This window comes from Macrosteles quadrilineatus, unplaced genomic scaffold (assembly GCF_028750875.1).
Source record: "Macrosteles quadrilineatus isolate MER2022 unplaced genomic scaffold, UCM_ALF_1.0 Scaffold_9__3_contigs__length_116548681, whole genome shotgun sequence".
Classification (NCBI taxonomy): domain Eukaryota; kingdom Metazoa; phylum Arthropoda; class Insecta; order Hemiptera; family Cicadellidae; genus Macrosteles; species Macrosteles quadrilineatus.
In genome coordinates this window covers 82,872,889-82,885,171 of record NW_026542602.1, presented here as the reverse complement: position 1 = coordinate 82,885,171, position 12,283 = coordinate 82,872,889, and the positions used below count along the sequence as shown (strand labels likewise).

The 12,283-nt window shown below is 35.1% G+C and overlaps 1 protein-coding gene across 1 annotated transcript in view; it reads left to right on the top strand.

Moving 5' to 3' along the window:
- The window catches only part of LOC129003910 (uncharacterized), a 50,380-nt gene extending 40,111 nt beyond the window's left edge, over positions 1–10,269 (top strand). The window contains exons 11-15 of the mRNA XM_054432249.1: positions 1,292–1,537; positions 2,247–2,416; positions 3,735–3,997; positions 5,015–5,221; positions 5,792–10,269. Coding sequence (XP_054288224.1) covers positions 1,292–1,537; positions 2,247–2,416; positions 3,735–3,997; positions 5,015–5,221; positions 5,792–5,946 — 1,041 coding nt within the window. The 3' untranslated portion in view covers positions 5,947–10,269. The remainder of the gene's footprint in view (positions 1–1,291; positions 1,538–2,246; positions 2,417–3,734; positions 3,998–5,014; positions 5,222–5,791) is intronic.
- Positions 10,270–12,283: the final 2,014 nt, after the last annotated feature.

Below are 12,283 nucleotides of genomic sequence, written 5' to 3'. Positions count from 1 at the left end.
CTAGAGTGCTTGAGATTATGTTTGTCATATCATAGTGATATGTGTTTTGCTTGTGCAGGTGGTGCGAGGTTGCTATTGTGACAACTCCTCCCTGCCTACAACCTCGACTGCTGGCTCTGTGGTGTTCACTTCACTGTCTAGAGTGCTTGATGTTATGTTTGTCATATCATAGTGATATGTGTTTTGCTTGTGCAGGTGGTGCGAGGTTGCTATTGTGACAACTCCTCCCTGCCTACAACCTCGACTGCTGGCTCTGTGGTGTTCACTTCACTGTCTAGAGTGCTTGAGATTATGTTTGTCATATCATAGTGATATGTGTTTTGCTTGTGCAGGTGGTGCGAGGTTGCTATTGTGACAACTCCTCCCTGCCTACAACCTCGACTGCTGGCTCTGTGGTGTTCACTTCACTGTCTAGAGTGCTTGAGATTACGTTTGTCATATCATAGTGATATGTGTTTTGCTTGTGCAGGTGGTGCGAGGTTGCTATTGTGACAACTCCTCCCTGCCTACAACCTCGACTGCTGGCTCTGTGGTGTTCACTTCACTGTCTAGAGTGCTTGAGATTATGTTTGTCATATCATAGTGATATGTGTTTTGCTTGTGCAGGTGGTGCGAGGTTGCTATTGTGACAACTCCTCCCTGCCTACAACCTCGACTGCTGGCTCTGTGGTGTTCACTTCACTGTCTAGAGTGCTTGAGATTATGTTTGTCATATCAAAGTGATATGTGTTTTGCTTGTGCAGGTGGTGTGAGGTTGCTATTGTGACAACTCCTCCCTGCCCACAACCTCTACTGCTGGCTCTGTGGTGTTCACTTCACTGTCTAGAGTGCTTGAGATTATGTTTGTCATATCATAGTGATATGTGTTTTGCTTGTGCAGGTGGTGCGAGGTTGCTATTGTGACAACTCCTCCCTGCCTACAACCTCGACTGCTGGCTCTGTGGTGTTCACTTCACTGTCTAGAGTGCTTGAGATTATGTTTGTCATATCAAAGTGATATGTGTTTTGCTTGTGCAGGTGGTGTGAGGTTGCTATTGTGACAACTCCTCCCTGCCCACAACCTCGACTGCTGGCTCTGTGGTGTTCACTTCACTGTCTAGAGTGCTTGAGATTATGTTTGTCATATGATAGTGATATGTGTTTTGCTTGTGCAGGTGGTGCGAGGTTGCTATTGTGACAACTCCTCCCTGCCTACAACCTCGACTGCTGGCTCTGTGGTGTTCACTTCACTGTCTAGAGTGCTTGAGATTATGTTTGTCATATCATAGTGATATGTGTTTTGCTTGTGCAGGTGGTGCGAGGTTGCTATTGTGACAACTCCTCCCTGCCCACAACCTCGACTGCTGGCTCTGTGGTGTTCACTTCACTGTCTAGAGTGCTTGAGATTACGTTTGTCATATCCAAGTTCAATATCACCGAAGACTTTGCGGACTTGTACTTCCACGCCACCTTTGAGATGATAAATTCCCCTGATTGTCCGAGGAAGCAGAGAGTGAGAGGATCTGGAGGAGAGATTGAGCTGGTTAGCCCCCCTCAGGTAAGGTATTCTCAATCTCTCAATCAAAATTACAACATTTTGTATGGACCAAAGAATCTTATCCATTTTGTTTTTGATACAAAGTTTGTTAGCAAAGCAACCTCAACAACCACTAAAGAGGCCCTCTGCCATAATCATTGTCTCTCTCTGTATGGTTACAGTTATTGTACACAGAAGATGATTATTTCATATTTCAGTTTATTTTTTTTATAGTATTCTTAAGTTTGTTATTAATTTGTCAGCCTGGTAAAAACATGTTGACAGTGGTATATTGTTACGTAAACCTAAGTTTACTGTTATAAAGCACATTTGTCTCTTTACTATTGTGAATTTTTTCTGTACAATAATTGTGAACGATGCACTATGTATCAGAATTGAAGGGAGAAAATAAAAACTATTCTATTTCATTCTATTCTAAGACTCTATAGTAATCTATAAATTAATCTTAGATCAGCTTATAACCTAAATACGTATAAATCCCATCCCATTTTCAAAAACGCTATATTTTAAAAACAAAATACTTTGCTCATTAAAATTATTTGGATTTTTTTAATTGTTTGAAAATATATTTTAAATTATTATTATTTTAGTCCTTATTGTAAAAATAGACACTTCACAATTTTTTACAAACAGATATAGCATGCATTGGTAATTTTTCCTGACTGCATTGGCTTATGTTGCTCAGTTGAAACTATCAAATTTTTTTTAGTTGCGCGCAGATGTCAACTGCGAGGGGTTGCCTTGGCTGGTTGAGGCTCATGAGAACAAGAGTCTGTTTCTGCTGACTTGGGGCCACTTCCTACCTCTCACTGGGGAGCCAGACGCTGCTTCATGTAGCACAAAGAACAGAGTACTCTTGTACACCGGCCGACCACTCAGGTATACACTATGGGAGCGAGCTGGTCTAGTGGTGGAGCTCGGGGCTTCAGAGCCCGATGTCCTAGTTTCAAAGCCCGCCAATCCCCAATGGATTGTTTACTGGCTGAGGAGGACATAGTCCTAAAACAGCTTCAGTTCAGTAGGTTTTCAGCTCACTGTACTGGAACATCATGAGAACAAACGAAATATTCGCTTAACTTTTACTCAATTTTTTTAACCAGGCTCAGGCCCCATTTTTTTCCACATTACTTCAGGCTAAGCCTGGAGGTTGCGGCATTAACAAATCTTATCATTATTTATTGTATATAAAAATATAAATCCATTATTTGTTGATTTATAGAAATATAAATCCATTTACACTATGTCTATTTTTATTATGATTTACCTAGATAAAATCCATTATAGTGATTGGTGGGTTTATATCCGGGAAACTTGGGGACAAGTCTCACCAATACACCAGTTTGCTCCCCAGATTTGAACTCCCTTTTCCTTTACATATTTGTTAATCAAGCTTTGTACACAAAAACCAAAATTGCCATATACAAGGTTATAATTAACTGTAAGAGGAATGTTTTGATTTATCTAGCAGGAAAGTGGACTGCTTTAATTTCTCTAAAAGGAAAGTGTACAGGAATTATCCACCAGATTTAGTAGATTGATGGATCCAGAGGTCCTGACGTACGTCTAGTTGACAGAGAGAGTAAAGACTGAGGACTGTCATTTCGACGACCTCCCAACAACTGACTGCAGGGCTCTTCTGGACCTCATTGCTCTGCTGAGGAAACGGCCTCTCTGAGCCGGTTTCCGCTGCACTTCTGTGTGTCCACTGGACTCGTTTTATTTCACTGTACTCTAGATTTCTTTGTGGCCAGGTGTCGGGTTGTCGGGGAACACTTCGTGGTGGGGGACCTCACAAAGACACTAGCAAGAGCGTCCTTTATTTTGCCACTGGCTTACCACTGTTTTGGCTGGTGCATATTGTGGATGTCTCAGATATTTTCTTGGGAAAATTATCATCATTATTATTATTATCATTATTATTAGTCATTTAGTCATTATTTTGGGAGATTGATACTTTGTCAACCTCCCATCCTCCTATCTGTCATGTGTCAACAAGCCAAACCCTGAGTATAAATGTATAATCCCAGCCAAAGGTCTAGCACAAGGTATTTCCGTTCCACCTCGCTATTATCGACCTTCTTGTTGTTTTAGGTATTTAACTTCCCAAACAAAATTTTTGGGTTGTCTTTTTAGCCTGATTAGACCTTCAGTGTTTAAGTTATTTTTCAAATCCATAACTAAAAATTTGTATTTACAGGCTGCTGAAAGTTGTATGTCCCTCAACCCCCAAAGAGCGTCAGTTTGCTGTACACGTGTTCTCGGAGGAGTGGTACCTTCAGCCGACACCAGGTAGCAGTAGTGAGCCGTTCCTACAACCACCTAGACCTCCCAGTTTTCTGTTGGAGTTTGTGGGACGGGAGAGTGGAGTGGCAGCCCTGAACTGGCTAGAGATCAGCCGTAGCAAGTCTGCATTGCTACAGCAGCTGCATACTGACTACCCTGACACTTTGGAGCCCCCGGGTAAGCTGTGGATTGTGATGATTTATGTGATTTACGATTTATCACAATCTTATTTTACTCTTAGAACCTCTTTGCGTAAGGTGTTAAGTGTAGCTAAATTGCAAAGAATGCCAAACAAAGCATGACCACTCTTCATTACAACGTTTTTAGTATTGAGCGACAGAAACACTCCAGGGACAAAAATCAGTTAACTAAACTGTTTATTTCGTTTACTCCACGCAGAGACAACAAAGGTGATAAACATTGGTAAGAATTTGGCAGTAAATGTTGCAACAATTTTGTGTTTAAAATGTGACTTGTTATTTTTTTCTATCCAACGACCTTTTCTCAGAAAATCCACTTATCAACAGTTTCATTGGGGGTCAAAGTTTCACAAAAGCTACAAAATCAAGCGAGGACCTTCTTACACGTAGTCGAGTACGCTTTCCTCTTTGCTACCCTACTTTACAAGTCACAGAATCACTTTAAAACCTCAAAATTCATCAATAACCAGTAGTATAGTCATAAATCTTCAAGAGTAGGAATGCTCACCATTGTCAAAGAAAAATATAGGTCGCTTTCCAAAATATAAGTTCTTAGGAAAAAGCAAAGAACAAGTTCCTGTCCCACTACACCACTGGCAATAACCACATCTTGAATAAGTTTGTGTTTACTCATACCATTGACTATACACAGAATAGACTTCCCATGTGATATGAAAGTTTGAAGCCAAGAAAATAGATGAAGTTCAGGACCATCTCACCAGAGTTTACTAGTGTATTGGGTTGAATATTAATTCAAACCAATGCAGTGATCATAGCAAACAGCTGATTGATTTATCACTTAACACAGAATAGTGTCATTAGTTTATGGTGACCATCTCAACATATTGCACCACGTTTTTTTTTTCTTAAAATCTTTACATTACATGGGAAGTCTATTTCTGTGTATAGTAAATGCTCATACATACTATTGTTTATCAGCTGGAGATGACTATTTTGCTAAGTAATAATGAAAGTATTTCTATTCCCCGCCAAGGTAACGAAAGTGTGTCAGTGCCGGGCTGGGAGTGTCCGTATCGGTGTCCAGAGTTGAACGCTTGCATCTCATCAAGCCTGTGGTGCGACGGTCGTCCCAATTGTCCATCGGGGTATGACGAGAGCCCGACACACTGCGGAGTGGGTCGCCAGTTGCTGGCTATACTGCCTACCTACGCAGCCTTTGGTGGCGTAGCTGCTTCCATCGGTTAGTGTTGTAGAGATGATGATTACATTCAAAGAATTATTCTAATTTGAAGGGAGGTAGGCTATAGTTCAATTTAACCCAGTGACCTGATGATTAGTATGGCAAATCTAGTAAATTAAAATTATGGAAAGAACCATGTGTCCAATAACACATGGAGATGTACCTAATTAAAACTAAAAAAAACAACTAAAAAAAAATAATTCTCGAGAAACACTACCTAGATATTAATTAACTTTTGAAAACGAGTCATCGTAGTACCATGATAGTATTTAAATCATGATTTTAAATTACAAATTTAATAGTGTCTGGTACTGGAATAATTTACAATTAGGTGAAACATCATTACAAAGTGTGAACAGGTTTGCTACATATGGTTTGGGAAAATCAAAGCGGGCCCCTTCCCCCAGGATTAACACAGAGAGAATCAAGGATAAAATTACCGAAATCAGGACTGTCCTGACACAATCGCAATGGTTGGCAACCATAGAAACTATTCTGTTTACGATAAAAAAATTATATGGCTGGTTTTAGCTTTTCTGCATCACTAAAAATCATTACAACCTGTTACAGCTGCTCTACTGCTGTTTCTATTGGCAGCACTGCTACACCGTGTGAGACTACGGAGACAACGACGGCTGCTCGGTAAAGTAGGCTCCGCTCATAGAGTTCCCACAGAGGAACTGCTACTGGACCCTTCCACTGCAACGTCCACAATGTCCTCCTGACATCCGAGACAGTCTGTGGAGTTTATACACGTGGACCGCGAGACTACCGTCTAGGTGCCTTTCTCCACAGCCTAACCTAACTACCAAGCCGCTACCATGTCACGTGTGTTAACTGTATCCTGAGTTTCTTCAATTTAAACAATTTTTTCATACCAACAAGAAACTGGAGGTGCATGAACCATATCACAAAAAATGAATGTAGGTTTTGTGTGGAAACAAAATTCCAGCATATTGTATGAATAGTAAATATATTTGCCTGAATAATAATTTTTTTTCTTTATTATTTAGATCAGGTAAAAGAGTACCTTTTACGATACTTGTTTAACTTGGTGTTAACGCTTGATTATAAAAATTTAATTACATCTTTTTGTACTAGTACCATTTCAGTTCAGAATATTTGAGGGTATTTTATAAGTAAAAATTAAAAATAACTGTTTAGTATCAATTTTAAGTTTTTGCACAATAATCAAATAATTGAACATGTATGGCCTCTGCACAATGCTGAACAAATTTCAAAGGAATTTGAATACTTTAACAGAAAAACGTTATTTAGGGTTGCACAAATAACATGATGTGGTATATTTCATTATTCTTCAATCTACTTCTCAAGGCCTACCTTAGATTAAAAGTCTATAATAATTATGTTTGTTAATACATTCAGCTTAACCTTCAAGTGGCTGGTGTGGCAAAGACTTTATGAAACTACTGAACTTTATTAGCCCATTCAGTGAATTTTGCTTCTGATGAGAGAAGTTTCAACCTCCGGCTGCTCAACTCGACTATTTCTTGTGATAGACTGTAAACAAATTCACCTGTTTTATACAAGCAGTATGTTTAAGATGTATTACACAGTTAGTTGTGGTAGGATCAGAATGGCCATAAATATTTAAAATTAAAAAGTTAGTAAAGAAATCAATCAGAAAGGTACCTTATTATATCATTCAGAACATGTAGAATCATGGGTTTGTGATTATCGTGTTCTGTGACAAATAACAGTTAACTGTATTTTAAAGATATTTCTAAGTGTTTTTGTTTGACCATTACCATTAATGCCTAAATAAATCAGATGACAGACTTTATTCAAGCAAAATAAAAATAAAATGAGCACAGTAAAACATCTAGAATGAAAACAAAGAAAGGTGCACATTTTTTTCCGATTTATATGTAATGGTCTGTTTATATTAATAAATAACAACTGCCAAAAATACTACTGTGAATTTTAGATGCTGTAGTTCCAATTGTCTTATTGATTCTACCACGCGGTTCTGATAATAAATAAGTATTGATTATATTACAACTGTACATCCTTTGTGTACAATCACTAGTAACAAATTTACTCCTAAAGCATTAAACTAGGGTTAATTATATAGAGTTTAACAAATGTATTTACAATGTTACTTAAAGAGATAAGTGCTATTTAGTGAATATATTAGGAAACAAAGTTTACTATGTAATAAATATTTATCTAGGTATTATATTTTAAAAATGTATAGTTTAAAATAGACATTTTTATTACTATAATTTACATTGTTTTCATTTAATCTTGTTGTGGTTCATTCAGACACAAATAAGAGCATAATGTACACCTAGAATCAATAATTAGAAGGGAATAAAAAGTCTTGAATCATTTCAAACATTAAATTTTGTATACAAGCCTGATAAATATAGCAGCAGGTTATACTGTAATATATCATTATTTACATGTCGTGTTTCAAATTGTTAAGATCATAAAAAAATAACTTCTTAACGCACATAAAGCTAAAGCCATTTTACGGACAATTTCCAAAGTTTCAAACAGAAAGAGTTACCTCCATGACCACACTCCTATCCTTGTAATACTAATTTGTATCATTCAAGACGATATTAGTGAATAAGGCTTTTGAATTTGAAATATTAGAATCTCAAACATCTCAGAAATCAGAATATATACGTTTTTCGAATAGTGAAAAGGATGCTATAAAAATACCTTAGATTATTACTTGATGTGTATTGAAAAAAATCAAGTTACTATTGAATACTGTTCATATTAATTATTGCCTTAGTTATAAATTGACTGTTCATCAATGTTATTGCATTCAAATTCTATTACGGTTGTGAGTTTAAATATAGTTAGTTGTAACTAAACGTTCATAATATTGATGAGAAAATCATTTAGTTCAGTAGTTTAAGCGTATTTCACAGTTTAGGTGTGTTAATTTATTTATAAATCAGTTGTGATATTATATTTTCTGTAAATTATATTTGCTATTTTCTTCAAACAACATTTAGTAGTAGGTAGTAAAATAAGTGAATGCATATATTCAAAAGATATTTTTATGAATTCATGTTATCATAATGTTTTACAACTCTGAATGAGTTAAATGATATTTTGGGAAGTAATGCCAGTCAAAGCAATAAAACTTTTACCTCTTGAAATTGTTATTTATTGGTTTAAGTTTTTTCTTTCATTCAAACAATCTCAAGAAGAAATATGGTCTGCCATAACAATGTATTTTGAAATAAAAACTGTCATAGTATGCTACTACCACTAAACCTAATGAATGGTTAATCCAATAGTCAATGTAATACTGTATGTGATATTTCAATTTTTCAGCAGTAAATTTGTTTTTGGATATGGAAAAAACCTCAACAAGTGAAAAGCCAGGAATATAAAAGCATAACATTACTGAACTATACTTTTATATCAGAAACTTGAAGAGTACTTTGTTTGAGCCATTAAATTTAAATTCCAATCCGTTTAAGTTTATATTTAGGTGAAATGATTAGCTTAAAAATTGCTGTTTTTATATGGTACTGTTATTCTTTTACTGTTTTATTTTAAATTTTAACAGATTGTAAGTATTGTATATATACTAGACACTAGTTATGAACACCAATTGATCTGTAGCTGCACAGTAGTTAGCTAGTGACTATAAGGAATGTATAGTGTGTTGGCTATATTTTTGTTACTCTGTACTTTGGTGTAATTATTTGAATACTATAAACCTAAGATGGGCCATTATGGAGCCTTTACCAAAATTGTTAGTAGATGATATGTAGTTTTTTTTAACACTACCTAAATCTAAATGAACAATAGCATTATGCCTACGGTAAAAGAAAATAATAATATGATCATATTTAAAAACATGATACATATAATGTGAGTTTCACTTTATCAGTTCTTAATAGAATTGAAAAGATTCACTTAACATCATTGTTTTACTTAACATCACGAGTAACGGACCAAGGATTGATAGAAAAGAAAAAAGAAGTAAAATTGTAATGCTTCCAACTTTAACTAACCAGCTGTTTGCCAATTTAATTGTTAATTGTTGGTCGGTGCAATTAGTGGGTAATACAATGAGTTGTACCATCTCTGTCAGTGTCACGACACCATCTGTACTGTATGCGATAAACTACTATTACTTGGAAGTACACTTTTAGGCAATACTTTATTACTAAACTAACAAAGAAAGATGTAACAATGTATTTTTTTCTTATAAGTACAGAGTAACACCATTGTCAATGAGTACAATGATGTAACAAAGAGAGCTTTTATTGAGATTAAAGTCCAATATTTAAGATCTATTTAGGTAAACTGATCGTGTAGCCATAAACTCAAGTTGTTCTATACTAAATGAAACTTTAACTGAGATTTCTTACCAATCTTTATCAGGTGGTGCTCAACCTAAAGATGAGGTAAATAGATTATAACACAAACAAAACCAGACATGTTGTTTGATAGAGTGAAACGAGAATGACCAAACTTTTGTGCCAAAACAATATAAAACAGTGGTTAATTTTGCCTAGAATTTTAATTAAATAATTTTCTTTTAACACAGCCAGTGTAATGTCTAGATTTTTGTGATCAAGATGTGTTCACAAATAAAAAAACAGCATGAAACTGCCTGTTAATATTATAACTTGATAAATCTTATTAGTTTTGGTAATGCAATTGGTTTTGTCATTTAACACTATAATAAACAGTTATATAATTTTGGAAAAATATGACATGAAATGTTATTTTATTTTGAAACATTCCATTGATTTGGAAAAAACCTTCACCTAAAGAATTAAACAAAATATTGAAGAAAATATTAGTAAAACATTTTTAATTATTCTAAACTTTTTTCATGTTATTTTAAATAAATCTGTAAACAAATTTCAGCCTAATAAAAAATTAAGTTTGAACTTTAATATCTATGTTATGGTTATATACTTATTATTTTTAGAAGGGTGAAGCTATAACTGTCTTCATATTGCACATAGGTAGGTCAACTGCCAGATTCACTGTAGGATAGTCAATACGGTTGCCAGGCTGTGAATAAAGCAGGATTATTTAGAGATAAATTGTTTCATTGTTCCACAACTTTTTCTCAGAATAACCCTCTTCAGCATGGTAACAGAACGCATAAAATGTTATAAAAAGAGGTTTTGAGTATTTCACCTGAAAAGCAATAACCATGCACAATAAAACAGATTAAGATTGATCATAAACATAAACAAATTACTTTCACTGGTCTAAAAGTAAATATTATGTTTGTATTAATAATTAAATAGAACTGTAAAAACCGTTACGGTTATTATAATATTCGGGCCAGTGACACCATGCGTATGTTTACTAATCTCTGGTTACTAGCGGCTAGTCCCTGCCCACCAAATACCAAATCTGTTCGGGAGCGAAACTTCTACCCTCCCTCCAGCCACAGCCAAGCTGTTATTTGGAGGCTTCTGATTGGCTGAGGAAACGGGGTAGCGGAATTTTATCCCCCTGGAATTTTACCCCCTGGGCAAACGTGACGTCACAAACCAGGGGGTAAAATTCCGGCCGCGAACTTTTTAGTTTCGCGACATCAGCTCGATGGATTAAACGCGGAATTAAACATATATTTTCACGGTTGTGAATTTAATCAGAACACATCAAATTATAAAAACCTAGAGTGTACGGCCCGGATTTTTACCCCCCGGAATTTTACCCCCGGAATTTTACCCCCCGGAATTTTACCCCCAGAATTTTACCCCCGGAATTTTACCCCCCGGAATTTTACCCCCCGGAATTTTACCCCCGGAATTTTACCCCCTGGCTAGATATAAAAATTAGTGAGAATGATTCATTATCTTCATTCTGTTTTAATTTAATAGTAAACATTTTATTATTAAGTAACCTATCTTAATTTATTTGTGACATTAATTAATCGAACATGTTTTTAATTTTAATTTTGAGATTCTTCAAGTATTAGGATTCGATCTTTGAAGCCAACTTTTGGTTAATATGACGTATATACAATCAACTGAATGATAATTGTTTCGAATATTTCTTTAAAGAATTATTATACAACCATGGTAAAACATTGTTTTTCGTGTTTATTTTAACAATAACAAAATATGCCTTATTGTTTCTTGAGGCACAAACCATGAGCTTGTAGTTGTAGTTGTAGGCATCCAGTATGCCTACAATGTATTCGACCAATTGTTGTGTTGACTACTGCAAGGAATCTCATCAACAGTACTTGGAAAGGAGAATGAATCATTATGAGTGAACAGTGCTCAGTAAGTTATGTTAATCCCCTCGCGCGTTACTGCGAAATCCCAATGCCCTTTAGAATCTCTTTTCACAACAGGTCATTCCAGTCATGTAGAGTCTTTTGAGAAACATTCATTTTGTACATAATATGCGTATTGTACAGAAAGACTTTTACACAGTTTTGCCAAACCTTTTTACTATATATTTATTCAAACTATAAAATCTTAACTTATTTAAAAAAATACAAAAAATAATAATCTTTCCAGCATAGTCTGTTAGGTTTTATTCATTGTATGTAATGTGATCGCTTGTGAAAAATAGTGAAATAACACAGTAAATCTGTTATTAAAAATTTTTTAAATATTAACAAAAATGTAAAAGAGAATACAGTAATCATAAATTCAGTGTAGTCTACTTTGTTTTAGTCTTTTATGTCATACACGTTTTATGTCAATTCAAAATGATAAATGATAAAATGATAATGATTAAAGACGTTAAAACGGTTAACTAACTACCACTGTTCATATTTTTTGGAACAGCTGTCCGAAATTGTAATACTGAGAACCTGCCGAGATACTACGTCGTCTAGGCTATAAACTGATACCGATCAGCTCTTTAAAAATATTTGATTTCATTAATCTTTTACATATGTTTATATTTACAACCAAGCGATATACAGTATCTATGATTTGCTTCGTGGAAGAAACGCGGAAGAAAAACAGTTGGTTTGTTATTATCTACCGTATGTCACACCTAACACAGACATTAAACTAAAAAATAAATCCAATTGCACCGTTTTATCAGTAAAAGTATAGTGTATTATAGTTCATTTGG